At 42.7% G+C, this 25,460-nt stretch overlaps 1 protein-coding gene across 1 annotated transcript in view; it reads right to left on the bottom strand.

Annotated features, from left to right (window-relative positions):
• Window positions 1-24,063, bottom strand: part of LOC127055301 (calcium-activated chloride channel regulator 1-like) — a 30,524-nt gene extending 6,461 nt beyond the window's left edge. Inside the window, exons 1-11 of the mRNA XM_050962139.1 lie at window positions 23,914-24,063; window positions 22,534-22,674; window positions 21,934-22,084; window positions 20,203-20,320; window positions 18,170-18,329; window positions 16,520-16,747; window positions 11,474-11,698; window positions 8,934-9,111; window positions 8,064-8,170; window positions 2,362-2,592; window positions 583-853 (exon numbers count right to left, since the gene is read on the bottom strand). Of these exons, the coding sequence (XP_050818096.1) occupies window positions 583-853; window positions 2,362-2,592; window positions 8,064-8,170; window positions 8,934-9,111; window positions 11,474-11,698; window positions 16,520-16,747; window positions 18,170-18,329; window positions 20,203-20,320; window positions 21,934-22,084; window positions 22,534-22,674; window positions 23,914-24,063 (1,960 nt within the window). The remainder of the gene's footprint in view (window positions 1-582; window positions 854-2,361; window positions 2,593-8,063; window positions 8,171-8,933; window positions 9,112-11,473; window positions 11,699-16,519; window positions 16,748-18,169; window positions 18,330-20,202; window positions 20,321-21,933; window positions 22,085-22,533; window positions 22,675-23,913) is intronic.
• Between the last annotated feature and the right edge of the window lie 1,397 nt (window positions 24,064-25,460).

Below are 25,460 nucleotides of genomic sequence, written 5' to 3' on the forward strand. Positions count from 1 at the left end.
CCAATGTCAGGCCTGGAAGGGAAAGAAAAGGAGAGAGCCTGGCTCAGTTTGGGGCTGACTAGTGAAGAGACAGGAGCTCGCTGCCTCCCTACCTGAGGGAAGGGTCACTAGGCTGCCAGCTGATGCAGCCACCAGAAACCAAGTACTGTCTTGTTGGCTAAAGGAGCTGGAGAAAGAGGCTTAGGAGCACAGGGACCTAAAAGGAACCCAGGGGAACAAATCTCGGACACCTTGAGGTGGTTCTGACCCCACTAAACTTATGACTGCCCTGCCTAGAATGATCTAGGACTGCAGATCAGAGACTGCAGCAGGATGCCTCCAAGGTCCACAAAAGGGTGCTACTAGAGACAAGCCGTCACAGGAACTTGGACTAAAGGGGCCATGCCCCAAACTGAAGGAGAAGCAGAAGGAAATAGCCCAGTGCTGTGGACGTAGATTTCGTGTTGGGATGTCTCCTACTCAGGGATTGACTTACATAAGGCCTGCCTTAAAGACTGAGGCATCTCAATGACAGAAGCAGGGAGCAGGAAGTCAAGTATTCCAACCTCCAAACCCCAGTACAGAAACCTGTAATAAGATTACCTGAACCATCATCAAGGAGTTTGAGCTCCACTGCAGATCCAGTCTGTGGTTCAACAGTGGCCATCACGGTTGCACCAAGAACAGGCAAAAATCCTTGACTAACTTCTGCATAAATCACCATCGGATTAGGGAAGTTGTTTGTTTCCTTATTCATGTGGGCTTTCACAGTCACTGGAGGCACAGCCAAAGATGCTGCTCGAGAAGTTACTATCATTGATATGACTTGAGGGGCTGTATGGTTATTCTGAATCCAATATAACCAATCTCCCACCTGCAAATCAAATATATGGCATATCAAAATACAATATAAGACTCCATTATTCTAAGGACAGCTTTGTGTTTCCCTTAGCTAATTATGATCTTAGTTCAGGGGAGAGGCACAAAGGGCAGTTAGGGTATTGCTACAGGAGCACAGGTAAGGTAATTTGGGTACCTTACTCATGATTCTTTATGCTCTCAAATGTTTGGTTTCTTTTAAAATTTAACCTTATATCTGAATTTGCTCAGTTTTAGTGGTGGATGTTTGAGAATTATCACATTCTTAGAAGGCTTTGAATCCTTATGATGTTGAAAGGAACACTCTACTCATGGGGGAATTCTGTGCCAAAAATTTAAGAATTCTGCACCCAATATTTGAAAATTCTGCAAAATTCTGCATATTTTATCAGAATAACACAATATAATCATGCCAGTTTCAATTATTTTGGTAATTTATTTTAAAGTATCTGTCAGCAAGTATGTCTGTAACAGACCGAAAAAGAAAGATTCTGGTAATTTTTTTTTACAAATAGATTCCTCACTAGGCATATTAATACAGAACGTTGTGTAATTCATTTAAATTACAATACAGAACTCTATTTCCTGCACCTGTCAGAAGCAGTGCAAAGGCTTGGGGAACTCAGGGGTAACAGAGGAGCTGAGGGAGAGGGAAGGAACCTAGGAGTGAACCTGGAGAGTATTGAGTGTGGGTGGGAGAAAGATTTTTTTTTTCGGGGGTGAGGGGAGGATTGCTAGGTAGTTGGGAAGCCTTCCCCATGCAGACCCTGGCTGACCCCAAGCCTCTCCCATTCAGTCAGGCTCATCTGCCCCTGTTTCTGCACCCCTCCCATCCTCATGGGTCTCTGAAGCCCCCTTCCCCATGCGCAAAGCTGTCACCCACTAGCTCCTGAGCCCATGCCCCAGTCTGTCCCCCCTCCCACTAGCCATTCTGATCCCCTGTCTGTGACCTCCAGCAGTCCAATATGCTCCACTCTATCCTAACCTGGCTCTGTGGGCAGGGTGCTGTGATGAACTTCTACTCCTGAGGGAATTTTGCAGCACTGGGCATAGAATTTTGTATTTTCCTGCATGAAGTACATTTTGCCTAAGAAGTGCTGCAGTTCTTCCTTGTGCCCACCAGGGGCCGCTGGTGGGCAAGAGGCAGAATGGCAGCCCTTAGGCAAAATGTTTTTTATGCGGAAAATTTTGGAAAATACCAAATTATGTGAGACAGAGGAATTCCAGGCATCCGCACATACACGGAATTCCTCCAGGAGTATCCTTAACTTCACCTGAATTCAGTGTTTTGTTTAGGAATCTGTATACTTGGGATGTGTATAGTGCATAATAATAAATTTGGAGGAGCACAGTTAGATACCCAACTTCCATTGCAAGATAATGGAGTTGCCTCAAGGATAAAATCAGTCCATTATGGATTTGTGTTTAACTTCTAAATAGAGAAGGTGCATTTTAGTCTATGAAAATGTTAACGTTTGGATAATAAAATCGTCTAGTCTTTACCTCTGCAGTGCCTGCTATATTCAGTCGAGCTGTTCGGAGGTTTAGATTACTAACTGTGAAGTTTGACGTTCTATATTCTTTTCCTTTGGGGTCCCGCAGTAAAATGTCTGGTGGAGATGTGCTTTGATCCCATGTAACTACAAAGAAGGTGTCATTTCCCACAGTGCTATCTACAGTCACTGTACCATTCATCCACTGCTTGACTGCGACACTCCGAGCTGTACTTTCAAGCTAGTAGACAAACAAAATATGTTTTATGGCTAGTTAGCAGATATAAACTTAAAATACCAGTAATTTCAGAGCGGTTCATTTTCCTCTTACAGGGGCAAACAAATCAATATTTTGTTTATTCAGAGGGCACCTTGACTGGCTGGTGACTTACTCGTCCACTGCTGGAAGAGGGAACAGAGGAGGATTAATGCTGTAACAGGCCTGTTGGCACCACGATGAGCAGGTCTCTGCTGTTCTATGCAGAACTCAAAGCTGGGCAAAGGTGGCAGAAGCCTTCTGCTACTGTACCTCCACACTTGAGGAACTAGCAGGAGCGCAAGGGCCTTTTGGACTAGCCATTGAAGGGAGTGGAATGATGAAGCTCTGAGCAAATTTTCAGTAATGCCCATTTGCAGAGTAGAATCGCTTAAGAATGTGAAACTTTAATAACCAACCGTCTCCTCCCACTGCTATATGTGATAGTTATCAAATCACTTCTGTGCAGAAGGTTAGTGCTACATTTCCTCTGCAGTTCTCAGCCTGCTTCCAGAAAGACCGCACAATGAGAGAGCCATACAACCACAGATAGGGACAATAGAAAAGCAATGAGAGACACAGACAGAAATAATAAAATACAGCAAGGAGAGAAACAAGATTTCCTTTACCAACACTGGTGTTGCACAGTGATTATGTGGGTCATCAGAATTTACAGAGGAGCTACCAATAGGAGTTTTATAGTGGCCCACTGGACTACCAGGCTGCAAGTAGATTTGCTCACTTCTGTTTTATGAATTACAAAAACTACAAAAAAAAGTATATTTTAATAAAATATTTTTCTGTTTAGTATAAAAAATGGGAAACTAGATACTGGATGGCAATTTCAAAGGTCACTTGGGCAGACATTTGAGGGTTAGGTGCTCAGATGGTACTATAGTGATGAGATTTGTATAAATGCTTAGAAAGTGTGGTAACATCCAAAACAATAAAGAAACATTTTCTTTCTTTCTCTTGAAGAGATGTGATAGTGGAGCTACAAAACAAAAAATCTAATAATAATGGGGATTTCAACTATCTCCATATGGATTAGGAACATGTCACCTCAGGATGGGATACAGATATAATTTCTGGACACCATTAATCATTGGTTTTTGGAGCACCTAGTCCAGGAACCCAGAAAGGGAGATTCATTTCTTAATTTAGTCCTAAGTGGCACACAGGGTCTGGTCCAAGAGGTGAAGACAGGTGAATAGCACTAATAATATAATTAAATTTAACATCCTAGTAGGGGAAAAGTACCAAAGAAACCCACCAAATCATCGTTTAACTTCAAAAAGGGGAAATAACAAAAAATGAGGAGGCTAGTTAAATGTAAATTAAAAGGAACAGTCTCAAAAGTGAAATGCCTCCAAACTGCATGGAAACTTTTAAAAAACATACCATAGAATCTCAGGGTTGGAAGGGACCTCAAGAGGTCATCTAGTCCAACCCCTTGCTGAAAGCAGGACCAATCCCCAGACAGATTTTTACTCCCGTTCCCTAAATAGCCCTCTCAAGGATTGAACTCAAAACTCTGGGTTTAACAGGTCAATGCTGAAACCACTGAGCTATAATAGAGGCTCAAACTATCTGCATACCCCCGAATAATAATAATAAAAAAAATCAGGAAGAGGACCAAAACAATGCCACCAGGTTTAAACAGCAGAGTAAATGGATATGGTAGAGTCAAAAAGAGAAGTTTTAAAAACTGGAAGTCAAATCCTACTAAGGAAAATAGAAAGGAACAAACTCTGGCAACTCAAGTATAAAAGTTTAATTAGGCCAAGAAAGAATTTGAAGAACTAGCAAAAGAGACAAAAGAGCCACTGGACGACTGAGGTGCTAAAGGAGCACTCAAGGACAACAAGGCCATTGCGGAGAAGCTAAATGAATTCTTTGCATTCGTCTTCACTCACCACTGAGGATGTGAGGGAGAATCTCATACCTGAAGCAATGCTTTTCAGGTGACAAATCTGAGGAACTATCCCATATTGAGATCCTGGCAGTAAGCCTAACTTCAGTACCAGGCAAACTGATTGAAACAATAATAAAGAACAGAATTGTCAGGCCTGGAGGAAAGAGAAAAGGAGGGGGCCTGGCTCTGTTCGGGGCTGACTGGTGAAGAGGCAAAAGCTGGCTGCCTCTCTACTTCAGGGGAAGGATCACCCGTCTGCAAGTGAAGGCAGCCACTACGAAACAAGCACTGTCTCCTTGGCTAAAGGATACTGTGGAAGAGGCTTAGGCACACGCAGCCTACAAAATAACCAGTACCTTGTGGGAGCCTGATCCTACCAAACTTATGGCTGCCCTGCCTGGGGGAACTAGGGCTGCAACAGGATGCTGCCCAAGGTCCATGAGAAGCCACTAATAGAGACAAGACACCACAGGAACTTGGACTATAGGGGTCACACCCAAAACCGAAGGGAAAGCAGTAGGAAGTAGCCTAGGGCAATGGATGTAGAATCCTTGCTCGGAAATCCCCCTTCTCAGGGGTTGAGTACACAGGGCCCTGAACTGGGATCCTGTGGAGTGGGAGGGCCTGGGATTCCCAACCCCCCCTCCCTGTTTTAAAGACTGAGGCACCTCAACCAAGCAGGGGCCAGAAGTCAAGCACTCCAGTTACTAGATTGCCTGGCCCTCCAAGGCCCTGTTACAGTAGCGTACATGGACTTTTAGAAAGCCTTTGACAATAGTGGTGCTGGAACACTTTTTATAGTGGGGGTACTGAAAGCCAGCGAAACTGTAAAGCAGTGCTTCCCAAACTTTTTACCTCACGCCCCCCCCCTCACTAAACTGGGTGACTGGGCAACAAAATGGCAGATGAAATTCAATGTTGATAAATGCAAAGTAATTCACACTGGAAAACAAAATCCCAACTGTACATACAAATTATGTGTTACCACTCAAGAAAGAGATCTTGGAGTCATTATAGATAGTTCACTGAAAACATCTGCTCAATGCTCAGCAATGGTAAAAAAAAAAGACAGAAGGTTAGGAATCATTAGGAAAAGCATAGATAAGAAGGCAGAAAATATCATAATGCTACTATAATAATCCATGGTATGACCACAATTTGAATACTGCATGGTAGCTCCATCTCAAATACTACATGCTGGTAGCTCCATCTCAAAAAAGATCTATTAGAATTGGAAAATGTAAAAATAAGGCCAACAAAATTGATTAAGGGTATGCAACAGCTTCCATTTGAGGAAGGACTAAAAAGACTGGGACCATTCATCTTAGAAAAGAGATGACTAAGAGGAGACATGACAGATCTATACAATCATGAATGTTGTGTGTGATGGAGTGTCCACCCTACACAGGCCTGGATATAGTTAAGGTGGCCACATGGGCTAATTAATAGCCTGGGCTGCACATGGAAGAGGAGCAAGGGATCAGAGTAGGTTTGGCCAACCTATGCCCACGTCCAGACTAACCCGCGGCATCGGCGGGTTAAAATCGATTGCTCAGGGATCGATATATTGCGTCTAGTCTGGACGCGATGTATCGATCCCCGAGCGCGCTTACATCGATTCCGGAACTTCATCAATCCGAACGGAGTTCCGGAATCGACACGGAGAGCCGCGGACATCGATGCCGCGCCGTCTGGACGGGTGAGTACCTCGATTTTAGAAATTCGACTTCAGCTACGTTATTCACGTAGCTGAAGTTGCGTATCTAAAATCGATTTTAATACCCTAGTCTGGACGTGGCCTATGGCTCCAAAGCCACATGTGGTTCTTCAGAAGTTAATATGCAGCTCCTTGTATAGGCACTGACTCCAGGGCTGGAGCTACAGGTGCCAACTTTCCAACGTGCCTGGAGGGTGCTCAAACCTTTGCTCTGCCACAGGCCTTGCCCCCACTCCATCCCTTCCCACCCCCTCCCCTCAGCCTGCCAGTGTGTTTGGGACTACAGAGTGTAATCTACAGTTACTCCCTGGGAGGAGGGAGTTTGAGCTGGCAAACCCAGAGAACAGGTGGAGCCAGAAAGGTAAGAAAGTCTCAGGGGAAAAGCTACAAGGTACAGGACAGAGCAGACCTTGACTGCTGACCAGAGGGTTCCTGACCCACCAGCAGATAGCAGAGTGCTTGGGACAGTTTGCCCTGAAAGACTTTGATACCCTGGAAAAGGAGGACCATAGTGACTTTGCTGGAGGGCCAACTCACAAAGAGGAAGCTGCAGCTCCTGGAGGAAGAGGGGCCTCAGAGTGAGAGAGGATGATGGGTGGAGAGATGGTCAGAGGAGGTTATAGCACCTAGCTGGAGCTAATCCCCAGAATGGCCAGCAGAAGGCGCCCCTAGTGGTAAGAGGACTCATCTCAATATGTGGAAAGTGAATAAGGAAGTGTTATTTACCCCTTCACATAACACAAGAACCAGGTGTCACCAAATGAAATTAATATTCAGCAGGTTTAAAACAAACCTAAGGATCTACTTCTTCACACAACATACAGTCAACCTGTGGAACCTGTTGCCAGAGGATGTTGTGAAGGCCAAAATTATAACTGGGTACCAAAAGGAATTAGATAAATTCATGGAGGATAGGTCCATCAATGGCTACTTGCCAAGATGGGCAGGGATACAACTCCACGATGCAGGTGTCACTAAATGTCTGACTGCCAGAAGCTGGACCTGGACAACAGGGAATGAATCAGTTGATAAATTGCCCTGTTCTATTCATTCCCTCTGAAGCATCTGGTGCTGGTCACTGTTGGAAGACAGGATACTGGGTTAGATGGACCATTGGTCTCACCCAGTATGGCTATTTTTATGTTCTTAACAAGACCTGTATACATTTGCAGAGAAGCTAAGTAGTCCACGGACAGCACTATGTTAGTTGCTGGGCATGATTCAGATAAAGTGCAAAACTGGGTCCATAGCAGAGATTTAACAAAGTGAGGGATGAGTTGTTAAGTTACAGAGAGCACAACCCAAGAGTTGTGATAGAAATAGGAGGAGGGGAAAACTCAGTACTACTAGCCTCAATTATTCTGAAGAAATTGTTGCTGAGTTCAGATAGATCATGAGAAGTGCCAGGAATGCTGGGAATCGCAATGTTATCTATTGTGTAGAAGAGAAGAAGTCAGGGTATTTTCTTGTTTATTGATAATAGTATTAAGTAAGATGCTCTGAAAGACAAGATGACTTGTTTACAGCATTTCATACAGGAGTGGCTGAATGTTCTGTGGTATTTCTGCCTACCTCTGTCTATAAGTCCCTTTGCATTAGCTAATCATGAGAAATTTTAATTTTCTTTGTTTCCCTGACTTTCATTTCATTGCTAATATAACAGACCACAAAAATTCCCATGGCTATTTCCAAATATCACTTTATACTTCAATTTTAAGATCAGTCACTGGCAGTGCAATAGTCAAGATTACTGACTACTAAAATTACTCTAATTAATCATTAACTCATTAATAATGTGGAAAAAAAAAGATTTGAAACTCAGACCTGAATAGACTGTTCAGAAATATTTCCACTTCCTGATGAAATTCCACTGAATGCATCAATTAGGGCATTGGAGTCAACTGTATCTGTGGCATAAAACTTTAAGCCTCCTGAAATGTGATTGTTAAAATAATCAGAATAGTCATTTACTGTAAAATAGTAGGTTTTTGTTATGTGCCTTATGCTAGTTTGGCTGTTGCTATAGAGCACAATGTTAATCTGATAAATTAAATTTTGTTCCTTTATTATCCTTTGTTCAAGGGGCAGTGCAGGGAGAACCCCTGGGGAATCAATTAATACAAACACTCAGAGAGTTCCTGCAGAAAGCAAGTCTGACCTGGGAAATGATCCCAGCTGTTCACATTTTAACTCCACTTAGCTTGGTCTGACTAAGAATTGTCACCTGTAGCACTTCATCAAGTACAGTGTTCACTCATTGGCTGTTCTTGGTAAGTCTGGACTTTGAGCCAGGCACTACCCTTAAAGTGCAATTCTGCTCTGAAAAACACCTCTGTAAAAGTAACATTGTGACATTCTGTGATTATTGCTTCTCAATGAGTCAGATCAAATCTGCTTAGTTTACAGATATGAAGTTTGGGTCTCTTTCTCATATGGGCTGAGCACCCAGAACCCCAATGGGAACTTCTGCTGCTCAGTGTCTTTGGAAATCAAGTAAGGACAGGTAAGGATAAACAATTGGTCCCAATATTGTTATGTTTATTCAGGTGAAAACAAGCATTCTGTAAATATGACTGGAATTAAGTGATTAAGTTTACTTTCTTTTCATATTACATGTTGTAAACCACTCTAGTTCTACATTTTATGCTTCAGGTATGCAAGTCAAAAGCTGGGTTAGTTTAGAAAGTTACTCACCTGTCATAGTTGAAAATTGTTCTAGTTCTGAAGCAGCACTTGGCCCCAAGGCAATGATGTGAATGATCGATCCACTGTTTTTCACCTCTGTAAGGCAACTGCTCATACCGCCATCCTCTCCATCTGTCAGCAGTACAATTTCAGAACCATAGAGATTAGTGTATTTTTGTTTAATCACCTGAATTGAAAAGAGAATATCAGGTGTTAGCAATAGGACTTCGTTGTAAATGTTAGCTGCCCTAGCACAGGTAGTGTCTATGTCAAGGGAAATTGTTATAAGTGTAAGACAAAATCCTTTCCTTACAAGTGTGAATTGTGCTGCAAGTGGAGACTGTGTTATGTGGCAATGGCTGAATTGAAGGTGTCTGAATTAACCTGCCTGTACAGAGCAGGATGGTTCAGGGGAGAGGTGTCTAAGGGTAGCATATTCCTTACATCTCTTCCAAGAAGCTGTAATGTGCGCCCCCATTCCAGATCCTGCAGCCAATGACAGAATATGCACAGGGCATCTTCCAGAAGCCTGAATATGTCCCTCAAGGCTATGGAAAGCTACCTTGAACACACTTCTGTTTTGGGTAGTGGCTTGAGAAATCACAGCCTACCATGATGCCATTTTTATGTAACCACATTTCAGAATGAAACCATGATTAAACCATAGAATGCTAGAAGATTAAGGTTGAAAGAGATCTCATGAAGTCATCTAGTCCAACACTCTGCTCAAAGCAGGACCAACCCCAACTAAATCATTCCAGGCAGGGCTTTGTCAAGCCAGACCTTAAAAACCATTAAGGATGGAGATTCTACCACCTACCTAGGTAACCCATTCCAGTGTTTCACCACTCTCCTAATGAAATAGTTTTTCCTAATATCCAACCTAGAACTCCTCCACTGCAAGTTGAGACCACTTCTCCTTGTTCTGTCATCTGCCACCACTGAGAACAGCCTAACTCCATCCTCTTTGGAACCCCCTTTTAGGTAGCTGAAGGCTGCTATCAAATCCCACCTTACTTGTCTCTTCTGCAGATTCAATAAGCCCAGTTCCCTCAGCCTCTCCTCATAAGTCATGTGTCCCAGCCCCCTAATAATTTTCATTGCCCTCTGCTGGACTCGCTTCAATTTGTCCATATATTTTCTGTATCAGGGGGCCCAAAACTAGATGCAATACTCCAGATGTGGCCTCACCAATGCCGAATAGAGAGGAATAATCATTTCCCTCAATCTGCTGGTAATGTTCCTACTAATTCAGCCCAATATGCCGTTAGCCTTCTTGGCAACAAAAGCACACTGTTGACTCACATTCAGCTTCTCATCCACTGTAATCCCCAGGTCCTTTTCTGCGGAACTGCCGCTTAGCCAGTCGATCCCCAGCCTGTAGCAGTGCATGAGATTCTTCCACCCTAAGTGAAGGATTCTGCACTTGTCCTTGTTGAACCTCATCAGATTTCTTTTGGCCCAATCCACCAATTTGCCTAGGTCACTCTGGACCCTATTCCTACCCCCCAGTGTATCTACCCCTTCCCCCCAACTTAGTGTCATCTGCGAACTAACCAATGTTGAAATAAACAAAATTTAGAATGTCATAAGATTTTATATGATTTTGATCTTCTGCAAGATGCCTTGAGATTCCTGCAAAGCATTCTTGTAAGGTTGTCTCTTTGCAATCTTAATTTTTTTTGTAGTATAAACATGACAGGGCCTTGTTAATTTCTTAGGCCCTGCACCTACTTTTGGTGAACTGAATAGATTGAGCTTCCTAAGTCTCTCACTATAAAGCACATTTTCCAAATCTTTAGTTGTTCTTGTGGCTCTTTTCTGAACCCCTGCCAGTTTCCCCAACATCCTTTCTGAAGTGTGGACACCAGAACCTGTCCCCAGAGTCCAGTAATAGTCTCAGTACTTCTGTACTCAGAGGTGAAATCACCTCCCTACCAGGGCTAGCTCTGGCTTTTTTGCCGACCCAAGCAAAAAAAAAAAAAAAAAGTGGGGGGGCCTGCTGGAACGGCAAAGCAGGGGAAAAAAAATCCTGTGGCGCAGCCGGAGGAGAAAAGCTGGGGGAAAAACCGGCATGGCTGGAACGGCAAAACAGGGAGAAAAAAAAACCAAAACAAAATGCGGCGCAGCCGGAGCCAGGGTGCAAGGGGACTCCCTGCGCTGCAGATGTGCCCTGGTTAAGGAGGGGAGGGGGAAAGAGCGGGGGTGGAGAGAGAAGGGGAGCGGCCTGGACTTCAGCAGGGCGCTCGCCACGCAGCCCCTCCCACTGCGCTGCCTGCCGGGAGGGCTCTGCGCCTCTCCGGTTGGCAGGGAGGGAAGGACGTGGGCTGCCCTGCTGAGTTTGCTGCAGGGCGCTCCCCTCCTCCACACCACTGCCCCCTACAGGGCGGCTGGATCGGCAAACCAAAAAAAAAAGATGTGGCCGTGCCACCCTAGGATTGGGCGGAATGCCGCCCCGTAGAATCTGCCGCCCCAAGCACGAGCTTCCTCATGTTCCATTTCAGACTCACTGCATTCCAGGACACTTTCACCCCAATGTTTTCCTTCACCTCAAATCCTTTGCGTACTCCTTCGCAGATGTTAGTTCCTCCGCTAGCTGTTGTAGGCAGGTATGTGATAAGGTCCTGGCGTACATTCTCAGTGACTATTTGTTGTAGATTAGTTTTAATTTGTGCTGTAGAATCGAATGTGACAATTCCAACCCAGGAACCCATTTCGATAATCTGTAGCAGGAATATCTCTGCAGCTTGGTAGAGACGTTTAATGCGGTTATTCTGCAGGTGAAGAAAGGGACGTACTTAGAACTATCAAGGCTTTTCAAGAGAGATAGCAAAATGCAAAATGCAAGAATACAGCAATTACTAATGTTCAGTTTGTACAGATACATTGAAATGTACCTGCCATGGAGTAGATGAGAGATTTGGAGGGAAAATATGGGTGGTTTTCCAATTTTCCAACATCTGACTACCCCAGCTACCCTACGTATCACCCTGGCATATTATTTCCAAACCAGTGGTGATGTGTGCCATGTTCGGCTATCATGGAAGAGTATCTGCATACTGAAACCACCAGGAGATATATAACAGTGTCAGCTAATAATGTGATCTCATGCTCACAAATAAGATTGTGTCATATAATTTATTTAGATAAAATGGCTGCAGCCTCAGAGGACAGTACTCAACCTACCTATGCTTTGGAATAGCCCCTCTATTTCACAGGCACCTGGCACTTTGAAAATATGTTAAGTATAGTGAAAGAATTTATTTTAAATGTAAATATTTGAACAGATTGCTGAAAATCAGCTGAGAAAGTTTAACCTTGAAAGGTTTTCTCTCTATATAAACTAGCTGTCATTATTCTTGATCTTTCCTATATTAAGGTTAGGGGATGGGCCGATTTCTATCTTTTTATCTCTGGAAATCTAGGTGCAGATCTTAATTAACTAGTTTGTCTCTAAATAGCTTTGGGGTGAATTTGATGCTAACGACAGTAAAATATTCATAGTACTAGTTTACATAAGCTTTTCGAGACTTCTCGTTTACTGTACCTCCACAGCTGCTATTCCAAACTGAAATCTCTCCAGAGGAAGGAATGCCAGCTGTGTCAAAAATGTTGGTTGTTTGATGAGGACAGAAAATCATTAGAGAACAGCACACTCATTTCACTTGTGATCCAGAATTTCAAGTATTATCTCTAGATTGGTGCATTTACATCCTGGGCCTCTCAGTCCCCAATTGGGTGGTTTCATAGTATGTTGCCAAGTATCTGAGGGATAGCCGTGTTAGTCTGTATCCACAAAAACAATGAGGAGTCCGGTGGCATCTTAAAGGCTAACAGATTTATTTGGGCATAAGCTTTCGTGGGTAAAAACTCCCACTTTTGCAGATGCATAGAGTGAAAATTACAAGATGCAGGCATAAACATACTGACACATGAAGAGAAGAGAGTTACATTACAAGTGGAGACCCAGTGTTGACAAGGCCAAGCCAGCCAGGGTGGATGTGGTCCACTCCCAATAACTGAAAAGTTGCAATCTTTCAATTTTAAAAGTAGTCATTCTTAAAAAAAACCTTCAAAAACAGACTTCAAAGCAAAACTGCAGAGCTACAATTCATTTGCAAATTTAACACCATTAATTTGGGCTTGAATAGGAACAGGGAGTGGCTGACTGACTACAAAAGCAGTTTTCCCCTCTCTTGGTATTGACACCTCATTGATTACTGGGAGTGGACCACATCCACCATGATTGAATTGGCTTTGTCAACAATGGTTCTCCACTTATAAAGGTAATTTCTCCCTCCCCACTTCTCTTCATGTGTCAGGCCTTGTCTACACCACAAAGTTGCAGCGCTGGTGAGGGGGTTACAGCGCTGCAACTTAGGAGGTGTACACATCTGCAGGGCATTACCAGCGCTGCAACTCCCTGTTTGCAGCGCTGGCCGTACACCCGGTCCAACCTCGGGTGTAGAGGATCCAGCGCTAGTGATCCAGCACTGGTCATCAGGTGTAGACACTCACCAGCGTTTTTCTTGACCTCCGTGGAATAAGCAGGTATCCCAGCATACCTGAGGAAGCCTCTCTGGTAATCAAGCAGGTCTCCTTCCCCGCGGTTTGCTCTCGCGTTCCCCGAACCCCCCTGCAAGCAGGTCTCCTTCCCCGTGGTGTGCTCTCGCGTTCCCCGAACCCCCCCACCCCCGCAAGCAGGTCTCCTTCCCCGCGGTTTGCTCTCGCGTTCCCCGAACCCCCTTGCAAGCAGGTCTCCTTCCCCGCGGTTTGCTCTCGTGTTCCCCGAACCCCCCTGCAAGCCGCCCAACAGCGCTGCAGTGTGGCCACATCTAACACCACTTGCAGCGCTGGTTGCTGTAAGTGTGGCCACTCTGCAGCGCTGGCCCTATACAGCTGTACTAATACAGCTGTAACAACCAGCGCTGCAAAATTGTAGATGTAGACATACCTTCAGTATATTTATGCCTGCATCTGTAATTTTCACTCCATGCATCTGAAGAAGTGAGTTTTTTTACCCAGGAAAGCTTATGCCCAAATAAATTTGTTAGTCTTTAAGGTGCCACCAGACTCCTCGTTGTTTTCATAGCATGTGTCATGCATGACAGACATTTATCACATCATAACATCACTAGATAATTTGAGGAAATAGTCAATCTTTTCTAAACATCAGTCCCAGGAATGGAATTGTACTGGTGTGGCATGTTAGGAAGAAGAAGCATTGGCAGAGCAACATAGGGGAAGCTTACACAGGGTATAGCTGCACTATACGTTTTCAGCTAGTGTTTAGTGCTTTACTTTCAAGAGCACTGAATTCCATGCTGCTCAACTGTAGCTCATCACAAGATGCACACTTACTTGAGATCCATATCTTTCTTTGTCATAAATTAAATAAAGTCATTATTTGATATTGACAAATACTGAACCACAAAACTGAAATCATATAAAACATTATATAGCACTCTGTAGGCCAAAGAAATAGCCATATGGCCATTTTAAGCACCCTCCTGTACATTTTGGTTGAATTCGTTATTGTGGATCTTCATCAAATATATTAAGAGACCTTTTCAACCTGCTTTAGCCTCATAAATTATGTTTCTGAGAGAGAAGATAAATCCCATGCACCATCCTTGGCAAATTTTTCTAATAGACTTTATCGAAACATCATCATTTGACTCCTCAGTGGAGTTGTGTTGATGGCTGAACTGAAGATCTCAAATATTTTTTTAAATAAAGCTATATTAATACACTTATACTTCATAATAATATATGTGGAATACATGCCAGTATAGTACTGTTTTAACCTGCATGAATTGGGGTACTAATGTTATTCCTTGTTGGTAAAATTTTGAGTGACTAGGCAGGTCATTCCAAAGAAGCATTCATAAAACCTTTCTACCACACGAATATATATTCAGTACGACAGAAAAAAGTATTTTTGAATGTTTTAGAGAGGTTTCAATTATTTGATGTTGAGGCTATTTTTACCCCTGCACCTGTGAAGCCAGGTACCTTGTTATCATTATGAGCCCTGTATAGATTGAATAAAGACTTATAAAAATTACACACTTTTTTTCCAGGCATAAATATACTACAATTTTAAAGCAAGATGTCTGGGGCCTCCCTAGGGCATAAAAGGGTGTCGTGCTCCTCACTGGGATGCTGAAGACCTTCTCTTCCCATTTATATACTGGTGGGAAGATCCTATTTCTAGCCCTGAAGGTCTGTGAGATAACACACTTCAAAGTTGTAATATTTTTCAGAACAGATGTTGTCATTGGCTCAGGGTTGAATGTTTGAAACAAATAAATAAGCGATGAAGAAATATATTGAGGAAAGAATACAACAGAGGTTCATATAAAAAAAGCTCTTGGAAGCTAGGTAGTGGTTTGGACTGTAAGAATAAAAGCTGGGGAGATGGATTTATGGGCAGGATAAATAAACTACAGAGATGTGACAAGTTTATCACATGACTCTCACTTCTACATGTTATGACATTTATACATATGAACACACAGCTTATTCAGGGAGATTATGTTGGATTTACTGTAAGAATGATTAATTTGAGGCCTGAAACAGATTGAGTCTCTTTAAGGACTCATGTCACCTACAGGGACCTCTGCAAGATAAGAATTATGCTAAATAGCACAAGTTTTAATTTTAAAAAGTCTCACTCTGCTTAATCTAGCATCACTTTATGACAGCCCAAATTCTTGACTCATTAGGATGAATGATTATGAGGGGAAGTATTTCATTTTTATTTTGCTATACACACTGACTTTCATATTTATTTTGAAAATAATTTGTGAGTCACATAGCACGAAACGTGCATGCATGATATATTTTCTGTTTTGGGCAGGGGTGAAAGCAAACAGGTACCGGACGGGACAGCATACTGGTAAAAAGTGGCTGCCAGTACCGGCCCATACCCAGCTGACTTCAAAGCGCTGCCCCAGCAGCAGCGCTTTAACATGGCTGCCCCTCTTGTGTCTCCCATCGGCGGCCCTGCTGGGTCCCTACCAGCAGGGCCGCCGACAAGCGGGGCAAAAGAAACAGCTGCCCCGGGGCCAGCGATTTAAAAGGGCCCAGGCCTCTGGCCGCCTCTGCCTGAGCCCTTTAAACTGCAGCTGGAGCCCTGGGCGGAGCGGGCCAGGCAGCACGAATGGGCTGTCTGGGGCACGCTGACCCCCCCAGTCCCTCCCCTTCTGCCCAAGGCACCAGCCCCCGTACCAGTAAGTCCTGTGTTTTACTTTCACCCCCGGTTTTGGGGAACTACAGTAGTTTTGACATTCTGGAGCTGAAGCTAAAAAAAGAGCAATAGTTATATTTTGTAAGGAAAGAGAGACTAAGTCTGGCATATCATTTTTAGCAATTTGATGTGTTTCCTTTTATCAATCCCTAAATATCTATAATGGGAAAAATAATGGCATCAATTTTTCCAAAATAATAAACATGATTACTGAAATGTTAACTGAAGAAAATATTGTAATATATACACTACATTGTTTTATAACTGCCTGTTTCTAAGCATTTCTGTTAAAAAGAGAGAGAGAGAGAGAGAGAGAGAGAGACATATATATGTTAGTACTTACCCCAGTCATGCTCCCAGAAACATCAAGTACTAGACAGACTACTCGGTCTTTGGTCTGCAGCAATGAGAAGGAGGTCTCAAATGGAGGACTTGCGCTATTTATTGGAGAGGTGTTACTGAAGTCAGGAGAGTTCATAATTACTTCCCAGGTGCTGCGGTAGTTACACATTTTGTTCTGCATATTTGTAGCGTTTTCATTATGAGTACTTTGATCACAGAACTCAACCACCTTAAAAAAAAAAGGCAAATTGGAAGAGAAGAAAAATTACTGAAAAAAGCAAGCATACACCTGTAGTAGCAAATCCCAGTCTACTATTGTTCTATTGCTCATGATAACCATAAATACAGAAATTCTTTGCCCACTCTAAAGGCTACAGACCATATAATCTGTCTATGTCCTGTACCCTGGAGGAAGTCAAAGAAGCATGTTCCTAAAGAATCTGTCTCAGGGTTTACACAGCACTGCAGCTCAAGTGGCCATACCCACATTAGCTTTAGTCCAGCTAGTGTAGCTACAGATAGCAATGAAGATTTGGCAGCCTGGGCTTCAGCATGTCTGTACAAGCTCACCCAGAACCCTGGATATATACTCACATTGCCAGCCTGCACGGTGACCATTCCATCATGCCTTTGCTGCTATTTTTAGCCACACTATCTAGATTTTAAATTAGCCCACAGATGCCTACCTGAGCTTCCGTCATACTTCTGATTCAGCTGTAGACATGCAATGTGTCTACTTACCCGGTGTTGTGAGGATGCCCAAGCAGTGCAGACATCATCAATAAAGTTCACAGATATGTAGTTACTATGGTGTCCCAGTACTTTGATGCATAAGGAACCCAACTCGCCTGGGACTCAACATACTCTACCAGTGGAAGATCATGCAGGAATGGAAAAATTTGCAAACAGAAACTCTGCTCTTCCTGACTGTCAGGAATACCTTTAAAGAGGATGAATAGCTCGCTGCCCTCTTATCAGTCCCAGCAGAGCAGAATTTATCTCACAGAATATTTTCGAAGCTCCAGAAGCAAGGTGCTGAGCATCTCTAGCAAGTTGCTGAGCATATTCAATTTCCATTTATTTTAGTGGAGTTGAAAATGCTTAGCACTTCGTGGGAGCCCTGTCACAAAAGGATAAGCCCCATCAATGTTGTAACAGAAAACACCCCCTGTCTGGGTAACTTTATTTTTACCTGATTCAAAACGGAGCAAAATTAGTCACAATCTTGGGTTATTTCCGTACATTCTATGATGGGACAGATACACCCCACATTGGCAATGAAAGGGTTAATGAGAACCTGTGGACCCAATTGGCCCCACCGCACTATACGAACAGCAAACAACAGGCATAGAGAGGGAAGCAAAAAAGAAACTTAGGTAAACTCAGGGCTCCCCAGGAAGGAAAGCAGAAGGGAAGGTTTTTTGGGCAGAGTGATGGGTGGAAAGAGGTTTGGAACTGTGAGTAAAGAAGAATACCCCCTGTTTGATCCCTGCTGTCTTCAGAGTAACAGGACTTTATGTAAATTGTTTGTAAATCAACAGGAAGCATCAAAGAAATACTTCATTCCATATCAGTTTCTCCTAATGGAAACAACCTAAAACACCCCAAATATTGGCTATCCAACTGGGCAAAAAGCAGTAACAATACTTACAGAAGGGAGGCTTTGCATGTACATTATAGATGCTGGGGCATTTTGTGTTTTATCTGGTACAAAGTTACATCCAGCTTCATATAGCTTTGTTTGTTGATCATATTTGCATTCTCTTTTCGTGCTCTGGACTATGTATTTACCAGTGATACTAGCTGAACACCTAAAGGGCAGGAAAGATAGTAAGAGGCTTAGCTAATAAGCCACATATAATCAACAAATAATAATCTGTTATTTATTATTTGAATCATGAAAGGCCCAGAGTCTCCAGTCAGCACTGGGATTGTATTGTACTAGCCATCGCACACACACAAATATAGACACTATCTCTGCCCCCCAAAAGTTTGCAATCCAATTCACAAATGGTCAGAATAATAAAATACTGGTAGACTTTTTTTCCAGAGACATCCTCAAGTAATTTAGTATAGGTTGTGAATCAAACACCCTGTACGTGATGAGAAACAATATAAGTGCCTCCACTCTTCCATCAATATACCTCAATCCAGACTTGAAGAACACATTCTGGAGGTGAACTGGTATTACATTCTCCATGGCAATTCAATCACTGTATCTGTGACAGAGATCTAGGAGCCTAGAGCTGACCCAAAACTCAAGTTACTAGCCATTCCCCCCTGGGAGTGGACTTAACTGAGGGCAAGTCTACACTACAGCATTACATCTACACAGATGCACACTGTAGCATGTCTGATGAATACACGTTACGTGGAGGGAGCGCACTCTCCCATTGGCATAATTACTCCCTCTCAGTGAGAAGTGGAAGGTATGTGAACAAGAGAGCATCTCCTGTCAACATAGCACTGGTATGAAGACCGTGAAGCTTATGCTGCTTGTGGGATGGGGGCTTTCTTGACTTAGGCTGTAGTGTAGACCTGCCCTGAGAGATGGGTGTTTAAAGCTCTAATTAGACATGGGGCTGATGTGCTAATGAGATCAATCAACCCATCAGCTGGGAGCAGTTAAGAGACAGGAAGGAAATGCATGAGGGAGGATGCCAGGAGATACAGGGGCTCACCATGAGGAGATCTTTCCCTCTGCCACCTCAGAGAGTGGGCTATGAGGAACTCTCGTATGTTGCTGCCCAAGGCTGTACTGATGAACTGGTGGAGTGGACCTAATAAATAACACACTGATGCTTATAAACCTGGAAAGTGTCCAGCCACTTTGTGGTGGTTGAAGTGTGGAGCAGGGAGCCCTGTCAGTCTCCTTCAGTGGTGACTGCCACTTAGAGTGCCAATTGCAGTACAGGAGTTTGATGATGGTGATACGTGTCCATTAGGAATTGGACAGAAAATACCAATTCATTTCACAGTGGTCAACAAGTGACTGGCAGATGGTAATGAGTTTTAGGCAAGACCAAACTGGTTCCAATTCAGACCAGTGCCTGAGGAGCGAAAAGTTCTCTCTCTCCTATCCAACCCTCTGAGATATCCAGTCTCACTCTGTTTTTTGTTTCTCATTGACAGAGTTGTACACTTAAATCCCACCCCCCATTAGATATGCAGACTCTAGAGAACATTATCATAAGATAGTAACTGCTTTAAAGCAGGTCAATAATGGGGTGTGTACCTTGACTATGTCTCTTTTTAATATTTAAAAAATCTAAACATGAACTAGTAGGAATGGTTTGGAACTTCCCAGAGGATCACTCCCCAGAGGAACTTAAGAAGACATTCTTATTTACTACATGCTAACTGCTATTTCATAAAGGCATGATAAATCAAAATGTAGAGAATGGTAACTCAAATCTGCAATTGCACCTAAATTAAAAGCTCATTTAGTATTAAAAATGTCATAGATTGTAAAATGATAGTGACTGCAATTCAATGAGACTGATCTCTGGGCAGCAATATCATTAGTTAAATATTATCCTATAGCTTCTTTTTTAATCCTATGAACAACAACTTGCCAAGACTCTTCGCTCAGAGTACAGACTGAACACAGACAAGTATGTACCAAATGTCATTGAACTATTTAAAATGACATGAGCTGAAGACAAAATATAAAAACACCGGTACCTTGTTGCTTCAACACTTGCATTTCCAGAATTTATAGACACATAGAAAGGTGCATTATTATTGTATTCATCAAATACCCCCCAACGAAGATGGGCCCATTCATGGACAAAAACTTTGGCTGCGGAAGAGAAGGAGCATGTGTGAATTCTAAATGCAACACTTTAAAATTTACTTTATATTTCAGTAGGTCATTTAAACAAATTTAAGGCACAATCCTGCAATGAGCTCTGCTTAGATGGACCCCTGCACCCACACAGGACTCACTGCGGGATCCGGGCCTTAAACCCAAACAGATCACTGTGTTCAGATTAACCCTTCCAGAGTATTAACAGACCTGGGTAAAGATCTGACACCTCTGTTTGCAGACAGTAGCTTCTGTCCATTCCTGGTATAAGCAAGGTGTCTAATGTTACCCATGTCTATTAAAATAATAATTCTTGACTCATATAACACAAGGGAAAAGGGGTACCGTATATTAGAAAACCTAGAGAAGTTAGTTTAATTTCAGATCAAGGTAAAACAAAGGATTACTTAGATAGCTGAAGGCAGATAAAAGTGTGAAAGGTTAGACAACCAGAATACTTTTCCAGAAACCATAATATCGCATCAAGATAATCTAACCCCTTTCTTGGTAAAGCCATTGACATGAAGAATGTACATAATGTTGTCTAACTAAAACTTTCAACTAAAGATGGGCCAAGGAAGCAACGCTCAAATCAGATTAAGTTTAAGCCAGAATTCAAGGTTTGAGTTCAATGCTTCACCAGGCTAGAATTTGGGTTTGTATTTGACTTTACTGGATTCCAATGAATTGTTTTAAGGAGATTTTTGTCCCAAAATGCCAGAAGTCTGATGAGAAAGACTGTTCTTGCGAGACCACAAACCTATAAATTTTCATCTAATCTAATGCAAGTTTACCTTGGATTTGAAACCAAATAATCTTGCACCTTTAGCAGGGTTGAGATTTAAGGGACTGGTTTTGACCTAGCTCTATTTTAAAAGAAACACGTAAATGATTGATTCTAACTTGTGTATGGAACAGAGATAAATAAATTGGACAGTATATTGGTTAAATGGGCATAGGAGAAAGTCGTTGTTATGACAGCAAGTTACACTGCACAAAACTGAGGAGTTTCTATTGGAGCTTTTTTATTTGCTTGTTAATGGCCTCATATGGGCAATGTGAAATCAAAATGGGAATACTGTTAATTCTCTGTGAATGTACACTTACAAGAAGGGTAGTTGGGCAAATATGACTTTCAGAAGTTCCAATAAAAACCTTCGAGTCCTCAGAGTAGGATCCGCTCATAAGTGTTTAGTCTATTCTAGAATCCTCTGGGACTGGTTTTACCTTCATCATGTTCCCCAGGTTACACCCACTGCAACTCTCAGATTAGCTAACTGGACTGTAGTGTTAGGACATATGGTATTTCCAAATCAAGGCAATAATTTAAGAGGAAAAACAACCCTCATTTACCGTAAAAATATGAGCCAAAATTTTCAAAAGAGACTGGTCATTTTAGGTGCCCCCATTTCTGAGTGTCCAACTTAAGACTCCTTAAGGAAGCCTGATGTTCAACACTGTGTGAAAAACCAGGTCCTTTTAAAGCATCGCAGGTTGGGCGACCAAAAACTGAGACATCCCAAATTACTAGTCACTTTGGAACATCTTGCCCATTGCATTTTTATAATAACAAAAGCAGAAAATTAAGATCCAGTAGATGGTGCTACCTCGTGATCCATAGATGTTATACAAATTGTCATTTAGCAGGAAGTTGGGAGTGAAATGAATGTATCGTCCCTTTTCCCCACATTCTCCATATTGCAGCGTGTAGGGATCATCTCCGTACTTCAAGAAAGGATTAGCCACGATAACATCTGCCTAAAAATAAAATTGTCCTTGTTAAAGAGCAGCAGGAAATGGAGGGTGGCAGATGATTTTGTTGAATGGGCTCATCCTGCAGCTTTTACTCACAGAACACTTCGATTGTTTGTTTCCCTGAGTAAGGATTGCAGGACTGGGCACTAGGGGGCAATACAAATTCTAAAGAGAGCAATTTATATTCCCTCGGTATTGGAAAAACTTAGGGATTGTCTACGCGGTACAGGGAGGTGATTTCTGAAGTGCAACACTACATTAAAGTGCACCAGGGAATATTTAGCGCACACCAGCAGGGTCTACAAGGATCAATTACTGAGCAGCACGTTAGAGTGATTTAGAAATCATACCTCCATAGTGTGCATTAACCAACCCTGTAGACAAGACCCTATGTCTTTAGCGTATGAACACAGCAAATACTTTTGATTTGTAATGAGTGCTCTAAGTCTTACCTTATCATATGACTCTGTTTTTACACTTAAATACTCATCTTTTGGCAGCCAATGAAGAGGAATTATAATTTTTACAGACTTGAAAAAAAATCTCTGTTTTGTAGCATTGAACAAGTAAGCAGAAGCCTCTTTGACCATGGCCTGGTAGGGAAAGAAAAGAAAAGATTATGAATTACAAATTGAACAGTAGAGGCAATGAGTAGTTTAGCCTTGCCAGGAAACAAGAGTACATAAAGTAACACTCAGTATGTGAAGACATAGAAAGAAACCAACCCTGACCAAGGGAAGGGCTGGGACAGATTATTTCCCTCATGGAGCAAGGAGAGACCAAACTGTAACTCTGAAAGATTCTGGAGTGCTCCTAGGACAGTGCAAGTATACACCATCCCTTGCTCAGGGTTTATGATAAAAACCGCGATCTATCCCTGAAAATAAAACCTCCATCCAAATATGAAATTTCCTCAAAAAAGTTACACAGGCTTGAGATGCAGCATGGCTCAATCCTGGACCAGTCCTTTTCATTAATCTGTAAAGTGTACTGTGGTGCTTGATGAATCAAATAGAATAATAAGTAATAACCTGTGATTTCCTTTTTCTTCTCCCTGGGAGTCCTCATTTTTCTGCTCCGCTTCAATTAGGTTCTACTTTCTTCCTGCCTCTACAGTGGGCACTACTTTGTCGCTATTTTCCTGTTCCCCTCCTCCTTGCTCCTTCCCCACCTCTCCTGAGTAGTTTGGGGGTTACTAGTTAATGGCTATGCCCACCTCAGTTTATTCTTCCCTTTACAGCAAGTCAATGCTCAATGGTCAAATCATGTGATCAAGGAGCAAAGATCTACACTGAGAACTTAAAGAATAACTAATAACAGAAATATATATATATACACACACACACACACACACACCCATACATATACACACACCAAGGGTTTTTAAGAACACCATGAATGCCTGCAAGGACGGGGGAAAGGAGGGATAAAAGCAAATGGAAAAACATTATATGGCAGTTCAGTAATTGTCAATTAAATATCCTTATTCTGGAGATTCTCTAGTCTAAGGTACACACTGTTTGGAAAGAAATAATTAAGAAGAAGGTGATACATAGAATCAGCCTGACTCTGAGCCATAATATTCCTGTTAAACTTCAAGGGATGAGTACATTCATTTCATTAACAGCAGCACTTGAATAAAAATTCAAGTTAAGAACAAATTTAGTAACCACAGAATTGATCTAGCTCCCATGAAAATCAAAAGAGAAAACCTCACATTGTCATTAATGAGAGCTGGAACTGGTCTTTTAAGATTATGGCTAATCTAGAGGTAGATCTAACCCAGCAGTCTGAATATCACAGAAGGACATTACATATACCAAAGTTCTTACCATTATGTTTCTAATGATATTGCCATCTTCCGGTAACCCAGGGTTAATTGCAATAATAATATCCTCATAACCACCATTTTTCAGCTGTACCATAGAACCTCTCACTACAGGTAGCAGAAATAAAAGAACCAAGCTCTTGAAGACCCTCATTGTCCCTTTCCCCACAATTTTTGTTACAAAAATGGTGGCGCAGCAGTGCTATTTATACAGTTGTTTATAGGCATTTTTATTTGTACATTTTATGGCAAGTATATATGGATCTGCTGTGTAAATTAATTTGCATAACTGTGTTCCATGTGATGGTGTCAGGTTATATATTAATACACTGGGGAAATTCCTAAAGACTGTAATAAGCTAAATCTTTATTTCCTTATCCATGTACAGATGTGGTGCAAAATACAGTGAGCAGTTATCACATGAGGCAGATATTGCTCAGCAGTCTCAAACTTTATCATCGAGCCATCTCCATCTCCCTTTCAGCCTTCATATACATACCCCACTGGCATTCTGTGACTGCTCAGGGTACAGGTAACTAGCTCTTTTCTCCCATCTGAGTGTCCAGTAAAAGGCTTCAAATGCAAGGGAAGCTGGGTCTCCCAGAATGACAGGGGGAATCAGAACACCATTGATATCTACAGTGGTAGGGCCGGCTATTAAGTTTCCTGCCGCCCCAAGCAAAAAAAAATTTGGCTGCCCTGCCGCCCCGGCCCTGGGCTCCCTCCCTGTAGGGATCCACGGAAGATGGTGTAACGGCCTAGCTAGGGTACTTTCCACTTTCTCGGCGGCTTGTGGAAAGCCCCTACTTGCTAAGCAGCCAGTCACTGTAGGACACGGTAAGCTAGCTAGAACTGCTTGTAACCAGTTAGGACCAGTTTGCATGGCCTTTGGTGGAAAGTCCATGGTCTCTAGCTAGGGGGCGGACGGAGCCGTGGAAAGCCCCTTTTTTGCATATGTATGAGCTGCCTTTGTGCTTGGTATATATAGATGTATGCCTTTGTCCCGCCTTTGGACTCCATCCCAGGTTGAGCTTCGGTGCGCTGGGTTCCCCGCCTCCATGACAGCAACGCCAGAAGTCCCCGTTGCGGGTGTGTCACATTACCTTCATTAAAGCCAATAACTCACAGTGTGTGTGGGCCTCGTTCTTGCAGAGCACCTTGTGTAGGCCCGAACCCTCCCCAAGAAACTTACACCCCCCAACCCGCACCCCCTGCCACCCCAGCCCTTGGCTCTCCCTCCCCCCACACCCCATACTGCCCCAGCTCTGGGCTCTGCCCCCCAACTGCATCCTCCTTCCGCCCCAGCCCTGGATAACTGGTAACTTGCCCCCAGGGTGGGTCATTCAGCAGGAATTTTGGATGTGCACAGAACACAGACAGGATTGGTTCCCATATGGTTACAGAACTGCAGTAAAATGGAACAATTTTTGGCTTGTGTGATTGGAGGATATCTGGGTGCATATTATAAGACTGTCCTACATACATGAGGAAAAGTTGAGATGCTTTTATTATTCTTTTGTTCCTCTCTTTGTTTCTATGGGGAATTTGCCA

This window comes from Gopherus flavomarginatus, chromosome 7 (genome assembly GCF_025201925.1).
Source record: "Gopherus flavomarginatus isolate rGopFla2 chromosome 7, rGopFla2.mat.asm, whole genome shotgun sequence".
In the NCBI taxonomy this organism is placed as follows: Eukaryota; Metazoa; Chordata; order Testudines; family Testudinidae; genus Gopherus; species Gopherus flavomarginatus.